Source organism: Schistocerca gregaria, chromosome X (genome assembly GCF_023897955.1).
Source record: "Schistocerca gregaria isolate iqSchGreg1 chromosome X, iqSchGreg1.2, whole genome shotgun sequence".
NCBI lineage: Eukaryota > Metazoa > Arthropoda > Insecta > Orthoptera > Acrididae > Schistocerca > Schistocerca gregaria.
This window is the reverse complement of record NC_064931.1, coordinates 830,284,555-830,302,628: the sequence shown is the minus strand read 5'-3', so window position 1 is coordinate 830,302,628 and position 18,074 is coordinate 830,284,555. Positions and strand designations below refer to the sequence as shown.

The window sequence follows — 18,074 nt, the reverse complement described above, 5'->3', positions numbered from 1 at the left end:
AAACAAGAAGCAGAGATTTCTGCCCTCAAAACCAATACAAGTAAAACAAAGGAAATGAGAGAAAATTCTGGGAACACCAGATAAACCTTGTTGGGGGGGGGGGGGGGGGGGGGGGTGACCAGCAAGGAGAGAGTGTTAATTCATACTTATACCTAGGTAGTGTGGTGAGAGAAGATGGTAGAGCTGGAGAACATGTGAGTAACTGCATTAGGATGGCAAATGATGCCTTTATACAACTGTATCTAATGTGATGAAACAGAAACATAACATGAAAATAAATAAGGAAATAAATCTTATTTTTTATACAGATGTGAAGGCTGTCCTTGTGTACACCATTGAAAGTTGGAAAGGAGACAACAATATAATGTTACAGTTACATGACTTCATAAACAGAAGTTGCCAGCACATAATGAATATCTAGTGGCAAGAAAATAAGGAAAGGAAGACTTGGGCTTAATGATCTTTAAAAATCAAGGTCAATAGAAGGGGAGCACAAGCCAAGTATGTTTATAGGATGGGGAAGGAAATCAGCAGTGTTCTTTCAACCACCCACCATTTGCTCGGAGCAATTAAGGGACATCACAGAAAACCTAAATCTGGATAAATGTCTGCAGATTTGAACTGTCATCCTTCTGAATGTGAGTCCAGTATGCCAACAACCGCACCACCTCACTCGGTGGAGGCCAGGAAAAAAATAAGCAATGACGAGCTCTGGAAGACAATAAACCAGATATATTTAGAAGATGAGCTATGTGATAGAAATTGAGGATAGTTGGGGCACACATTAAGAAAGCCAGATGAGGCTATTGCAAAAAAGGCATTGGAATAAAATTCTCAGGGAACAAGGAGGAGAGGCATGCCCAGAGGAACATGGAGAAGAATGGTGGAAGAGGCAGCAAGGAGAGATGGCAAGACGTTGTCAGAATTGAGGCAAAAAGCCAAAGACAAAGATAGAAGGTGGATTCCCCTGGATGCCCTACATCCCCAAAGGGGCCAAAGCAATTAAATAAAGTATATAAGTTATAATCTACTATTAAGACTGCACTTAATCTGAACTAAGTGAAATGTGGATACTTTTGCATTGAGTAGTGAGGCATTGATGTCACTTGTACTAAATTGATCCCATATTTTTATCTTTAATAATAATCATAGTATGATTTAAAATTATTCACAAACACCGAAATTATCAGAGATCAGACACATCTAAAGGATCATTTGTAAAATCCAACAGTCAGCCACCAGATCTTCTGGTTTCTGAGTGATTTTATTCACAGAAGTTGCACAGGGCTAATGACTGCCTACAGTCCTGTGTATTAGCTCAATGAAGCCATTACACATGATATGTACATGCAACAAATTTCCTTGATTTCTCTACAGAAGATAGGTTCTCAGAATTTAAAATTTTGCTTTCTAATGATGCACATAATCTTTGTTTTTGCATCACCCATTTTAATTGAGCATATACATGATATATTTGCCATGAATGAACAAATCTGTAATCAATATCACAGTCTTTAAACATTATCTCTTCTGTTGATTGTGATCTGTAAAGTTCACAGATAATGGAACAGCACTAAAGAATGCATTAAATAATAGTTTTGCAAACATCCTTCTAAGAATTGTTATAGGTATGGCATCTGCCTCACTGACACCTACATTAATATGGTGATTCCCCTGTAAGTCAACACAGATGTTAATCGAAACTATTTGACTGTTGTGACTGGCTAACGACTCATTGCACATGTTCCAGCCAAACAATACAACACATTTTCATTTGTTTATGTGTGTTACATTATATTTGATTCTGCTGATATTCTACTGCCAATATCTGCACCATGTACTGGGACCACACCAAGAACAGCTATGGAATTCCTTCCATGCCTACAAATCCAAGGATTGAATATGGAGCTGACTATGTAGATAAGTTACCAATAACCTGTCCTCCAGCATTTAATTATATAGTTACAGACTTTATATCCTAAATATTCAGGAGGACTAGAATTCAAATTCATATTCAGATTAGGTTCTCCATATTTCTAAAAATGAATATTAAGATGTCTGCTGGTATGTTTCCCTTGAGCACAACAGACCCAATTTTTGTCCCCACCCTTGTCCAAACACACCATATGCATAAATCAGGTACCAGCCACCATTCATGAACCACCAGGACAGTAGAATGTTTGTGTATCATACTCAGATTTCTAAGTAGAAGTGAGTTATTTAGCTTCTTCTGTGTGTTTCTTAGTTTAATTCTTAAATTCCTTGCATGTTTGTAAATTTAAGAGGCATAATCTCACATTTTAGTAACAACATAGATTTGTGCTGCATGTGTCACACCTGTTGGTTTTGAACAGCTGGTAACCACTGTAGACAAGTATGTCAGCTGCCAGCCTCTGTTTCTACACTATAAGGAGAATGGATAATTAGTTTGTCTCTGCCAGTGTGTAGTGAACTAGTGACAGTGACAGGCTTAGTGATTTATAATAGGTTGTTTTTATGTTTTTAAAAAGTTTGGAAGTGCAAATCCTTTTCTAAAAGACAGTGGAACTCATCTATATGTTTTACCTTTTTTTTCATTTGAGTTTTAGTAGTAGGAAGGATAGCTCAGAAGGAGCTGGCCACAGTTTCTGAATAGCTGTAGATGCTGTTGGCCACGGTCATCCATCTTGAGGATGCACCCTTGAGGTTTAGATGCAACAGAGAAGGAGGCATGCTGACTGAGACACTCCTTGTGTCACTTGTTTTGGCCATGGACTCTGCTAACAACAAACCACCCAGCATACCTGATGTTAGGAACTGTGCTAACCGGAGAGTGAGTGGCACATTACAATGCATTTGTGACACTTGAGGTGACAAGTTATTGTGGGAACTGGCAGTCTGGCATTGCTCATTCAATCTGTGAGTGGACAAGTGGCCGCTCCTTCAACAGAATATGAGCACGCACATGGAAGAAGGGGTTTGCTAGTTACCAGGTGCTTGAATGATAGCCTCATTATGGATGGAGCTCCTTAGGGAAATAGTGTGCAGGGCTGGAAAGAAGTCCAATGTGAACTCAGTAGGTCTGCTGAGGGTGGGAGCTCATCCAAGTTGTGGTGAAGGCCCTGCCTGTAACTATCAATAGTGCAGTATGCAGTCATCTTCAAGTTGTGGTTCATGTCAGTACAAATTACACCTGTAGCTTAGGTTCTGAGGTCATCCTATGGGCAGCTGGTGGAAATGATGAAGGCTACTAACTTTGCTCCTGGGATATATGTGCTGCTTACAATTTAGAGTATCCCACCCAGAACTTATCAGTGTCCTCTGGTTTGGAGCCAAGTGGAACATCTCAACAAAGGCTCTGTCGATACTCAGACAATCTTGGCTGCAGATCTATGGATGTACATTAGGTATTGTCAACTGTTGGATTCCCCTTGAAAGGTCAGTGATGAACTACAAAGGGGAAACCACTGCTTAGGTAGCAGAGTACTTGTGGAGTGCACATAGCTGTTTTTCTTTAATCTATTTAGTAGTTTGAGGTCGTCTTATGAACACTGCCAGCTGAAATGCAGAGAGTGAAAGCAGCCAGGGTACAAAGTAAAGACATTTCAAATATCAAAATTTTAATAGTAAATTGTAAAAGCATTTGTAACAAAGTTCCTGAATTTTCTGCTCTCCAGGAAAGCCATTGCACTAAATTTATACTTAGAAACAAGACAAATGTAGTAACTGTCTGCGTTGGTTCCATGAGAAATGCTCGAAAACAAGCATAAAATCTGTAACAGATGAATATTCATGGTCTTGTCCTACATGTGCTACTAACGCGTGTGAAAGCAAATTTAGAGATGTTATCAAAGAAAAGGACAAAATAATCAGAGTACTTCAAAGTAATATGTTTGATCTAAGTAAAAAATATACTGCTCTGAAGGACAAATATATTCTCTTGGAACAGAAAATGCGTGTCTCTCCATCACCAGAGGTTAATAATACATACGATGTAAACAAAATGGAGATGGTGATTACGTCTACCAAGTGCATCTCAACAAAAGAAGACATTCGCAATCACAAGGAATCAAAAAAAGACATTTCAATTCCATGCAATATCAGGTTATTAAAAGAAAAATGCTATTTGTACAACAAACAACTTCTCACCGACGGAAAGACGATTAGTGAAAAAGGTGAACTTCTTTGGTGATAGCCATGCACACAATGTAAGGGAATTATTGATAAACAATGTAAATGACAGTGTTTGTGTTTCTAGTACTGTAAAATCTGGAGCAAATTTTGACTACGTAACTGCAAGTGCTAACACAGAATGTTCTGATCTCACAACACATGATTGTGTTGTTCTTATAGGAGGTGCAAATAACATCTACAGAAACGAAGCTAGTGCTTTCATTAAAAAATTGATCACAGTACTGCGGATCCTGCATTTCACCAATGTAATTGTAATGATGCTGTCGCTACAACATGAATTACCATACTGGTCATGCATAAACAACAAAATTAGGCATACTAATTTGAAACTAAAAAGCCTATGTTCAAAATTTGCAAATGTTAAGTTGTTAGACGTTAGCAATTACAAAAGGAACTGTTTTACAAGGCACTGTATGCATCTTAAAAAATGTGGCAAAAGGGTGCTTGCATCTGATATAAGTAGGGGCCTCGATGAGATAGCTATCATTAATGAAAGGAAAAATAAGTCTATCATCATCCTAGGTGCTCCTCCTCGGGGAAACTAATAGATTGGACCAATTCCCATGGAATTTGAATTTGGTCCAAAAATAACAAAATATCGCCAAAATGCAATATAGGAACACAGTCTCCCCAAAACTCAGAGTCAGCTTTCTTTATATATTATCAAAATATACAGTCAATAAGTAACAAACAGTTAGAAGTTGAAGTCTGCATTTCAGATTGCACTTGGCAGTTTCAGCAGTTCAAACAGCCAGGACAGGAGGGAGGGGGGGGGGGGGGGGGGGGGGTGGCTGTGTACTACTTGTCAGGAAGGGTACAGTATTCTCCATGTGCAACAATACTAATCACTTAAATATTGAAAAACATTTTGAAAACTGTGCAATAGAAATTAAGCAGCCTATTGTAATAATAATCTGTATTTACCGTTCTCCTGATGGCAACATAAGCCAGTTTCTGAACAGGCTTGAAAGTATCGTGTACTATTACAAATCCAAAGGAAAGGAAATTATATTGTGTGGTGATATTAACATAAATTTAGCTAACATTTCGTGTACAATGAGTGATGTCATAAACATCTTAGCAACTTTCAATGTCCAAAACATTGTAAATAATCCAACCAGAATAACACGTAATTCAAGCAGCTGTATAGATGCAATTTCCTGAACTGTGAATCTCTTCCATTTACTAATGGCTTGAACTGGGACAATGGACTCTCTGACCATCAAGGTATCTTCTTATGGCTTAATTTAGGGCAAATTAAAGACAAGGCATCATCTACTTTCATCTTAAGATGGTACATCAAAGACCCTAGCAACATTAGAATGTTTAATTATCTACTTCAGTCTCAGTCATGTGACATTGTTTACAAGGAAGATAATGTAGATAAGAAAAATTCAGTATTCCTTGAGATACTGGGTCATCATTTCAATATGGCATTTCCATTAAAACAAATTATAGTACAACATTCAGCCAGAAAAACTGATAACAAGTGGATCACGAAGGGTATAAGAATATCATGTAAGACTATGAGATCACTCTATGAGCAGAGCATTAAAACAGATGATACAAATTTCCACAATTATTTCAAATATTACAAGAAGATACTTTGTAAAGTAATATCTGAAGCAAAATGACTAGCAAATAAAGCATACATAAATGAGTCTAATACCAAATGTAAATCAATGTGGGATATTGTCAGAAAAACTTTACGAACTGACATTAAACAAAAAACACCAGAATATCTTCAGCACAATGGCCAACAAATAATGGACATCAAACATATCTGTGATACATTTAACAAACACTTTTCAGGAATAGCTAACAGCCTATCATTTGGTCGCTCTTCACCAACAAAATCCTATCCTCCAAAATGTACAAGATCTGACAAATCAATTTTTCTAATAGCTGCAACTTCGAAAGAGGTACTGCTAACTATCAGGAATATGAAAAGTTCCCTCTCATCTGGCCTTGATGGTCTACCTGCCTATTTAATAAAACAGGTTGCCAATGAAATAATACAACCATTCTGCAACATTATCAACTGCTCAATGAATACTGGCAGTTTCTCTCAAACTCTCAAAACCTCCAAGATAGTTCCGTTACACAAGAAAGGGGACAAACATGAAGTCAACAACTACCGACCCATATTGCTGCTCCCAAATGTGTCCAAAATAATTGAATATATACCCATATAATGTCCTTTCTTGTAAACAACCCCCTACTAACAGCACAACAGTTTGGTTTTCGTAAAAATAAATTATTTAGTGAGTCTCTCTTTTCGTTTACTGATGAGATAATAGAAGCATTTAATGAAAAACATTATGTTTCTGCACTTTTTACTGATCTGACAAAAGCATTTGATCTAGTCAACCACACACTACTACTCTGCAAACAGGATGCATATGGTATAAGAGGAGTCTGTAATGACTGGTTCTAGTCATATCTATCAAACAGAGGGCAGCTGGTAGAAATAGCAACAAATGATGGAAGAACAACCCATTCAGATATAATACCAGTCAAATCAGGGGTCCCGCAGGGTTCAACCTTAGGCCCCCTCCTCTTTCTTATCTTCATTAATGACCTCCCAGAACACCTACACTCAACAGTACCTGTGTTATTCGCTGATGATACAAATCTCCTCTCGTGCAACATTTCTCCACACCAGATGAGAGCTGACCTAGTTGACAGCAGTGAAAGGCTCCTATACTGGCTCTATGAGAACAAACTCCTACTTAATATGGAAAAAATGACTCATATGGTCTTCTGCCCATCAAACAACCATACAACACATATGGAAGCACTAATTATGGACAAGAAAGTTATTGAACAACTCAGTGGACTAAATACTTAGGTCTCTCGATAGATAACACACTGCAGTGGAATATCCACAGAGAGAAACTACTGTGGAAATTGAGTAGCCTGTCCTATGCCTTCAGAATTCTTAGCCAAAGCTGTAATGTGGCCACCATTAAAACTGTATACTTTGCACTAGTGAACTCAGTCCTCTCATATGGCATTCCATTCTGGGGGGCAATGAATAGGAAAATATTCGTTATGCAAAAGCAAATTGTCAAGGTCACACACCTACCAAACCAATCTTAAAAGAACTCTGAATATTACATGTACCATGTATATACATCCTAGAGACTGTTTCATATGTCAGTAAGAATCTTCATCTCTTCAAAATAAATAATGACATTCATGATCATGACACCCATGGTGTAAGCAACTTTCATCTAGATAATCAGACTCAGTAAATGCCATGATGGTGTGAGGCACATAGTTAGCATACTTTATAATAAATTACCTTGCTCAGTCAAGAATAATAAAAACTCTTCCAGGAAGAAAGTTAACAGTATATTGCTCCAGCATTGTTTTTATTCTGTTGCTGAATTTATGGAGACCAATTTATGTCATGTGTAGCTTTAATTTAGTCTAATATGTCAGTCTTGAATGGCTTTATGTAGATATGTTTTTTATGTATTCTATCACATAGTCAATGTAAGAAAAAGTATTATGCTTCAACGATTCATTGCTGTAACTTGTATCCCATGTCATGAACATGATAAAATAAATAAATAATAAATAAAAAATAAGTGTCAAGTATGTGGATGAAGGAGAGAAAAGATCCACTGTGATTTAATAATACAATTTGAAGAACACTGAAGAAGTAGAGACCATTCCATTCTTGGTTCAAAAAAGAGTGTAGAAATACCAACAGGCAAAAATTAATACAAATTTGTGCATCTATAAATGATTATTGCATGAATCATACAACAACTTTCACCATCACACCTTTGTAAAAGTTCTTGCAAAGAACCAAAGAAAATTCTAGTCCTACATAAAATCACTGAGCAGATTGATTGCTTCTCTCCAGTCGCTTGTTGATCAATCTGGTGTGGCAATAGTAAACAGTAAAAGGAGATCTGAACTCATAAATTTCACATTTAAAAAATCATTCACCCAATGCATGATCTGCTGTTACTCAGAGACTGGAGCAGCCACAGATGCAAGGAATAGTGTGTTATCACCACAGTATTAGGCTGCTCAATATTTGTTGTACAGGGTCCCACTAGGCTGGAAACATGCCATCATAGCCAACTCTCTTTTCTTGACTGCAGATTTTGCCACAGGTTTTTCATTTGCACAGACATTACCCATGAGGACCGCACTGCCATGAGGATCACACTGCCTTTACCTCCATTGGATTCTGCACTGCCAGCACCAGACATGGAGGTCATGGATGTCGACACAGTGCCATCACTTTCACTGCAGTCCCAGCTGTAGGAGGTTGGCCTCCTGCACACTGCCACCTTCTGGTGGACTACTGTGGACCCTCTCATCACCATTGTGCTTCCATCAATAGTACAAGATGCCTGTTCCTGGGCATGGGTGAGCACCCTATGGCTGGTTTTTCAGCTGGTGTTCTCAGCCATTTGCAAGATGAATGTTAGGGTGCAGGCAGGAACTTGTCATATGCTGAAGTCCCAGCTCCTGTCTCCTCAGTGACACCTGTGTCCATAACTCCCCCACCCCCATCTTCATTTCTGGAACAACAAGTACACATCTACAGTGAGCAGGTTTGGGAGGGAGTAATGTGGTGTCATTCACCACCAATCCAATGCCAAGTCAGTCCACAATCTGAAGTCACCAGGAACCATGTGATTGCACTGCCAGTCTGTGGCCATATCTGAGATGTGTCCTCAGCAACCCTTACAGCCAGCACCATGCCACTTCTGGAAGCAAATTAAGGATGCTGCACATCACACCTCCCTGGTCTAGCTTGAGGTCTGATCATGGAGCCTTGACATACAGCTTTGCTACTAACCTTTAACTGACTCATGGACTTGTACAGGTTAGTAATTTGGACTTATCAGTAGAAACCACTTTATGTAAAATAAAGTTTTTAACCCTTTTGCTGCTACAGACATGCTATCTGCATTCTGTGCCAAGCACAGCTTTGTTGCATCTGTTTGCTGAATGTTGCAGCCTGGGCTGAAAGATGGTTTTCTGGCCACAATGAAATACTTACCACATGATTTTAACAGAACTACACCTTTAAAAAATGGGATTTTTGAACATCTTACTATCTGACGTCTTCACTTGATAAAGGATTGAATTCCTTTTTGTTATTTGCCATAGTTACTTTGCTGCATCAAATTAAATAAAACACTGTATGCCATATTTAACAGTTTGCAGAGATAAAAATGTATTGCATAAACATAGAGGATGGTTGATTTTAGCTCATTCATTGCAGTGTATGAAATGCAGATGAGATATCAAAATTTTATTTAAAATTGAACTCAGTATGATATCTCACTTTGTTCTTGAATTATTGATTTTTGTACCCGTTTGACAGTCACTCACGGCACACCAGTTCTCATCCTTGCACATCGGCAATTATGTGGTCATTACAATCCTATTTCATAACTCGTTCAAGACATCAAAACAAGATTTTTCACAAATGACAGCATGCAAAGAGGCATATATGTAGTATGATAAATACTTGAAACTCTTTCATTTGGTGAGATATGGCAATAAGTCATCCAAACAGTGAGAGGTTAGTGGAATGGGACTTGTAAACAAGCCAATAATGGTTCAGAAAAACCCAGAGGCCACATTTAAACATGTACTTAGCACCTGAGGAACAGAAGAGCATGACAAGATGAGTTAGCTTGTCCACAGCAGTTAGAGGATTAAACAATACTTGTGCTCTGTGTCATATTATCCTATGACTCCTTATCATCTATCATGGGATGACTAATAGTTTTCCATCCATCACGATTCTGCTCAGTACAGACTTATCTAAAGCCTGTTGTACAATGGTCTTGAATATTGTCCATTGATGCTCAACACTGTCAGTGCTGGAGATGAAATTTTCATGATGATTTGTCAGGTAATCTGATATCTGTCTCTTGTTGCTCTTGCTAAACATAAAGATCTTCCTGCCTTTGTGATCCTATTTAAGCAGTATCCAGTGATCCTGGTGCCTCAACATGCAGCCTCTGCTACTACGCTACTGTATGGACTTTAACTGACTCATGGACTTATTCCCTGTTCTATGCTAAATGAGTTAAAATGTTTGGGTTTATTTGTCACCATCAGGTGTGAGATGTTATTTTAATGAGTTTGTTTTTGGATTAACTGGTCAAGGTACTTTTTGGATAACACACTTAGAACAATTTCACATGATTCTCTGTCAACAAAACCTACCCTAATCGCAAGAGTCTCCCAGCCTGTAGCCATTACGTAAAGCAGTATTTCATGTACGGACTCCAATAACTTTATTTCATTCTGAGGACATATTCTTGAGCACATTGCAAATAAGACACATTTTTAAATTATTTGTTTTGATACATAAATCGCTGTTAACTATAGTTTTAGTTACCAAAAAAGAAATGTTTTGTGCATTTTATAAAAATAATTAGTCATCCTGGCATACAGAGTGTTGATTGGGCGACAGGATCAAATGCTTATTGCTATGACTGTTCACACCTCTACATATGCTGTTACTCTGCAACTCACATTTAAGTGCCTGGTAGAGACTTCATTGAAACACCTTTAAGCTTTTTCTATACCATTCTACTCTCAGAGAGCTCACAGGAAAAATGAGCATTTTAATTTTTCTGTCTGAGCTCTAATTTCTCTTATTTTAACATGATGATTATGTCTCCCTGTGTAGGTGGGCATCAGCAGAATATTTTTCAATCAGAGAAGAAAGCTAGTGATTGAAATTCCACAAGAAGATCCTGCTAATTGAAAAATGCCTTTGTCTTAATGAATACCACCCCAATTCACATATTATGTCCATAGCAGTGTCTCCCTTATTTTGAATAACACAAAATGAGGTGCTCTTCATTGAACTTTTTCAGTGTCCTCCATCAGTTCTATCTGGAGCAGATCCCACCCTGCACAGCAACACTCTAGAAGATGGCAGACAAGCATGGCGTAAGCAGTCTCTTTAGTAGACCTGTTCCACATTCAAAGAGTTCTGCCAATAATCTGTAGTTTTTTATTTGCTTTTACATCTACATCTACATGACTACTCTGCAATTCACATTTAAGTGCTTGGCAATCATACTATCTCTCTACTATTCCACTCCCGAATAGCGAGCGGGAAAAACGAACACCTAAACCTTTCTGTTAGAGCTCTGATTTCTCTTATTTTATTCTGATGATCATTCCTACCTATGTAGGTTGGGCTCAACAAAATATTTTCACATTCGGAAGAGAAAGTTGGTGACTGAAATTTCGTAAAAAGGTCTCGCCGCGACGGAAAACGTCTATGCTGTAATGGCTTCCATCCCAACTCGTGTATCATATCTGCCACACTCTCTCCCCTATAACGTGATAATACAAAACAAGCTGCCCTTTTTTGCACCCTTTCAATGTCCTCTGTCAATCCCACCTGGTAAGGATCCCACACCGCACAGCAATATTCTAACAGAGGACGAACGAGTGTAGTGTAAGCTGTCTCTTTAGTGGACTTGTTGCATCTTCTAAGTGTCCTGCCAATGAAATGCAACCTTTGGCTCGCCTTCCCGACAATATTATCTATGTGGTCCTTCCAACTGAAGTTGTTCGTAATTTTAACACCCAGGTACTTAGTTGAATTGACAGTCTTGAGAATTGTACTATTTATCGAGTAATCGAATTCCAACGGTTTTCTTTTGGAACTCATGTGGATCATCTCACACTTTTTGTTATTTAGCGTTATTTAGCGTCTCTACAATTTTATCTAAATGGTCATTCCAGTTTAAGTTATTTGTAACTGTAATCCCTAAGTATTTAGTTGAATTTACATACAGCCTTTAGACATGTGTGATCTAAGATGTAACTGAAACTTAGCAGATTTCTTTTAGCACTCATGTCAATGACTTCACCCTTTTCATTATTTAGAATAAATTGTCACTTTTTGCACCATAAAGATATCTTGTCTAAATTGTTTTGCAATTGGTTTTGATCATTGGATGACTTTACAAGGTGGTAAATGACAGCATCATCTGAAAAAAATTAAAGAGGGCTGTTCATATCATCTTCTATACCATTTATGTGGATCAAGAATAGCAGAGGGCCTATATTATTCAATATACATGTTTCAACAAAGGAAATTTTTGCACAGATTGATTCACAGAGATACCAGTGTAACCAAATATCTGTATATTCCAGAAAACAGTGTGGCTGCTATGATGAATAATACAATTACTACAATAAAAGCACAAAAACAGAATTTATTACTCAATGGTTACCAAATTTATCACTAAAATTTAGAACGTGGACATCTCACATTGTCCCTTTTAGTTAGGTATTGGTTCCAAGGAGCTTATTAGCCAACTGCAGCATAGTGAAATCAGTAATAACCTATCAGTAGCCTGACGAATTTCTACTGCAGCTTCATCATAAAAGAGTAAAAGAATTTGAGTGAACACTTCAAATACTTTTATTTTAACTCAGAAACAGTCTGTACTCCAAAAACATGACTGTACAAGAAAGTGAACTGATGCTTATGGAGTAAATATAAACTGCATGTGTAAAACTAGAATAAACTTGTAAATTAGATTGATACTAAAAAATAAATCTTGTGATAATATATGATAGTGAACTGTGCATAAAGTGCATAAAGTTTATTCAGATGTACTTACCTTTTCAGTTAGTTCATTTGTCTTCTCTATCACAAAGTTAACAGACTGAAGCTTCCTTAGTTCCTTGAATTCATTTATAATTTCAGTGAATACTTGTTTAAGTTCTTTACCTGAAAAGAAGGCACAACTTTCCATCTGTAAATACATACCAAGTAATCAAGCTATGGTAATCCATGATTATCATATGTTTCCAAAATAAATATCTTCGAATGTATTGAACAGTTAAGGACTAGAGACATATTAATCTCTGCATGAAGTCTTATCATTTGCATTGTTATTATACTGAGGAAAAAATGCAGTCTATGATCAGAAAAATATCAATATTCAGGATTAATGCAGTTACATTTAAAAGGAGTAAAATCAGTTTTCCTCCCATACCTAATTCTAGAAAAATACTAAAATCATAATAGCATTATATTGTCAGCAATCAACAAACACGTAGACATAATTTCCCAACTTGTGTTGATGGCTAGGAGTATATGGCAAGCTCCAATGCCATATAATTTAAATTTCTATATGTAATGCCTTCAAATTCAAGCACTTGATGCTGAAGTACTTTTCTCCTTTTACACAGCTGTCACAATACATGTATAATAACTCCTTGTAGTAAAGAAAGTTATAGATTAGATCTATGAGGAATGACACAGATTAACACAATTTGCAACCAATTCTCTCAGAATTATGAATGAGTTCAGGATGTTGTAAGATTCTTGCTCTATGTCATGAAGTAAATTAGTTCAAGGATTTAATTTTACATTGCATTTTCCTCAACAACAAAATGAGGAGTTTTGCAAATCAGAAAAGTCTTAGAGCAGGAAATTGTACTTCATAATGAATACTTAACTTGAAGGTTTTGAAGGTGATGCACATTACTGTTCATGCTTATTCACTACAGAGGTCCTAGGTCCATTGTAGTTTTGGATTATGGTTCATTTTTTAGCAATTCTCCTATTGTTACTTATTGAACTAAACACTCCAACACAGATATTCCTATAATTTTCTTCATTTATTCAATCCTGACAACTGGCTTCAACTGTATTATAGCCTGAACTACCTGCTTACCAACTTACATTAACAACAACCTGGTAAATAAATAATTTGTGGTATTTGCAGTATTATTATAATTATATTTTATGTCGTTTACAATGATGAAAAGCTTGCACAGAGTTAATTATGTGTTGCAGTATATTCAGCAGAAAACATAGACATATTTCACATCCATATTTTTGGAAAGACCAGTCTCTCTGAATTTTGTATAATGAAAATTTTTAACAGTTAACATGACAATATGAAAATTTTCATTAAAAATAAATTATATTTCAATGCCTACAGTCATTCACAGAAGGCAAAGGTCTCAGGTTAGAGTTGTGCTCTGGCATACAGTATTAATCTGCCAGGAACATTCATTAAGCCCTCACTGAAAAGTCATTGCCACCAAAAAATAATAAATAAAAATTAAGAAATACGAAAGACACAGCACATATCAAATTTCTTGGAACAATTTAGAAAATCTGGTATTAACTTACCAAATGGAACCAGAGCAAAATATTTATCTTCCAGGAATTGATAAATTATGTAAGAATACTTTTTTATGTTTGTAAGTGCATCATTTTTCAGCAAGTCTTTATAAATTTTGTCCAGATCTTGTGTGAAGTTGGCAAATTTGGAGAAATAGGGGGATTCTACAATCTCACTTCGTCTCTGATACAAGAAATCTGAAAGTGAAAGAAAACATAATCAAGAGGTAAGAAGTTGTACCAACACAAATTATATGCAAGTGCATCTGCAGCCATATTCCCAATCCTACTCCCACTCCCATACCCACTCCCACTCTCTCTCTCCCCCCCCACCCCCCCCTCTGTCTGTCACTCTCTCTCTCTCTCTCTCTCTCTCTCTCTCTCTCTCTCTCTCTCTCTCTCTCTCACACACACACACACACACACACACACACACACACACACACACACCACACACACACACAAATATGTAGATGAATAAACTCTCTATAATGGCTCAACAGACTAAGCCTATGTCAAACAGTAGATGGGTTATTATAATTATGTTGTTGTTGTTGTGGTCTTCAGTCCTGAGATTGGTTTGATGCAGCTCTCCATGCTACTCTATCCTGTGCAAGCTTCTTCATCTCCCAGCTGCAGCCTACATCCTTCTGAATCTGCTTAGTGTATTCATCTCTTGGTCTCCCTCTATGATTTTAACCCTTCATGCTGCCCTCCAATACTAAATTGGTGATCCCTCGATGTCTCAGACATGTCCTACCAACCGATCCCTATATTGGCTTGAAATTGGATATGAGAGCAAAGCAGATGGGCAGAAAGTAAGTTGTAAAACATTAAGTGATCAAAGCTACATTGTTTTCATATCCAGAGAGACACAGGTGATATAGGAATAAAAGAGAGAGAAAGCAGAAAATGAGGTTGAACACCAGAGACAATAAAGCAGTGGTATTTGGGAGTGGTAGAAACTTGAATGAACGGAAAGTAAAACCTAGAAAAGAAATAAAGGTAAAATACAAGAAGTTGTGAGTGAGTAGAAGAAAAGCAAAATGAAACACAGAATGGTAATAAAAATTTGAATTCCTAGTGAAAGTATCAGAACATGCATGACGTGAGCAAGATGTTGAGAAAGGTTTAGGCAAGTGGTAAAACTAAAAGAAATTCATAATGTGAATTTTTAGACATGGAGTGCATTCATGATCTTCCTCTCCAGGCCACAGCTATGTCTCACCAGTTCAAGCACATCAGTTTATGTTAATCTACTGTGCTGTTTCCACCCAACCACATAGCTGAGTGATCATAGTCATGACTGATGTGCAGAGGGCATGGGCTCGATTCCTGGTACTGCCAAGGATTTTTCCTTGGTGGGAGGACTGGTTCAGTGTATCCTCATCTTCCTCATGCCAATTGATGATCTACTCAACTGAGTAGTATTGGCCCCACAGACTGAAAAAGCTGTAAAATAGCTGGGAGAGTGGTGTGCTGGCCAAATGCCCCTCCATATCACATCTGCATGATGCCGCAAGGCAGAGTATGACACAGCGGCTGGAAGACATCTCTTGGGCCTTCAGCACCTGACAAGTAGCTGCCTCCTGTCTAGACATATTAGGAGTCCCATATCACTCCAACAGCACACGCCCCACACCACTACAGGGTCTCCACCAGCTTGAACAGTCCCCTGCTTATATGCACAGTCCATGGATTCATGAGGTTGTCTCCATACCGGTACACGTCCATCTGCTTGATACAATTTGTAATGAGACTCGTCTGACCAGGCAACATGTTTCCAGTCATCAACTGCTCAATGTCTGTGTTGACGGGCCCAGGTAAGGCATAAAGCTTTGTGTCATGCAGTCATCAAGGGTACATGAGTGGCCCTTTGGTTCCAAAAGCTTATATCGATGATGTTTTGTTGAATGGTTCACACACTGTCACTTGTTGATGGTCCAGTGTTGAAATCTGCAGCAATTTGCAAAAGGGTTGCATTTCTGTCACAGTGAATGATTCTCTTCAGTCGTTGTTGGTCCTGTTCTTGCAGGGTCTTTCTTCCGGCTGCAGCGATATCAGAAATTTTATGTTTTACTGGATTCCCTACATTCTCGGTACACTTGTGAAATGGTCGTATGGGAAAATCCCCACTTCATTACTACCCTAGAGATGCTGTGTCCCATCACTCATGCACTGACTATAACACCATGTTTAAGCTCTCTTAAACCTTAACAACTTGCCATTGTAGCAGCAACAATTGTCCTAACAACTGCACCAAATACAAAGGTGTTGCTGACCACAGCCCCATATTCTGCCTGTTTACATATCTCTGTATTTGAATAAGCATCCCTTTACCAGTTTCTTTGGTGCTTCAGTGTACATTTACAGCAAAGACTTATAGAAAACTTTTAGTGATGTTGACTAGAACGCACTCTTTGAATTTCTGAAGGTAGCAGGGGTAAAATAAAGGGAACTAAAGGCTATTTACAACTTTTACAGAAACCAGATGGCAGTTATAGGAGTTAAACGGCGTGAAGAGGAAGCAATGGTTGAGAAGCAACTGAGACAAGGTTGTAGCCTACCCCTGATGATATTCAATCTGTAAACTGAGCAAGCAATAAATGAAACCAAAGACAAATTTGGTGAAGAAATTAAAGCTCAGGGAGAAGAAATAAAACTTTGAAGTCTCTTGATGACATATTATTGTTTGAGCATTGCATTGATTACCGTATACAGGATAGAAATAAGCATCCCTTGTGTAGAGAAACATCTGAAAGAGTTGAATTCAAATAAGTCACCAGGTCCAGACAGAATCACTGTTTGGTTTTACAAAGAGTACACTATGGCATTGGTCACTTACGTAACTTGCATTTATCACAAACACCTCACCCCGTGCCAGGTCTCAAACAACAGGACAAAAGCACAGGTGACTACTATATATAAGAGGGGCAAAGAATGTACCTTACAGATGAATATCCTTAACATTGGTTTGTTGTAGAATTCTGTAACACATTCTGATTACAAGTATAATAAATTTCCTTGGGACAGAAAGGCTTTTATCCACAATTTAGCAGGGTTTCAGGAGTCATCAGTAAAGTAAAACTTTGCTTGCAATTTTCTCACATGTAGCCTGTGAACTATTGATGAAGGACAACAGTCAGACTCCATATTCCTAGATTTCCAAAAAGCATTTGATACAGTGTTCCAAAGTAGATTGTTAACAAAGGTATGAATACATGGAAAAGGGTTCCCAGATATGGGAGTGACTCAAAGAACCCATCTACATCTACATCTACATCTACATCCGTACTCCGCAAGCCACCTGACGGTGTGTGGCGGAGGGTACCCTGAGTACCTCTATCGGTTCTCCCTTCTATTCCAGTCTCGTATTGTACGTGGAAAGAAGGACTGTCGGTATGCTTCTGTGTGGGCTCTAATCTCTCTGATTTTATCCTCATGGTCTCTTCGCGAGATATACGTAGGAGGGAGCAATATACTGCTTGACTCTTCGGTGAAGGTATGTTCTCGAAACTTTAACAAAAGCCCGTACCGAGCTACTGAGCATCTCTCCTGCAGAGTCTTCCACTGGAGTTTATCTATCATCTCCGTAACGCTTTCGCAATTACTAAATGATCCTATAACGAAGCGTGCTGCTCTCTGTTGGATCTTCTCTCTCTCTTCTATCAATCCTACCTGGTGCGGATCCCACACTGCTGAGCAGTATTCAAGCATTGGGCGAACAAGCGTACTGTAACCT

At 38.0% G+C, this 18,074-nt stretch overlaps 1 protein-coding gene across 1 annotated transcript in view; it reads right to left on the bottom strand.

Annotated features, from left to right (window-relative positions):
- Positions 1-18,074, bottom strand: part of LOC126299332 (uncharacterized) — a 793,355-nt gene that overhangs the window by 127,776 nt on the left and 647,505 nt on the right. Inside the window, exons 60-61 of the mRNA XM_049991162.1 lie at positions 14,342-14,530; positions 12,816-12,925 (exon numbers count right to left, since the gene is read on the bottom strand). Coding sequence (XP_049847119.1) covers positions 12,816-12,925; positions 14,342-14,530 — 299 coding nt within the window. The remainder of the gene's footprint in view (positions 1-12,815; positions 12,926-14,341; positions 14,531-18,074) is intronic.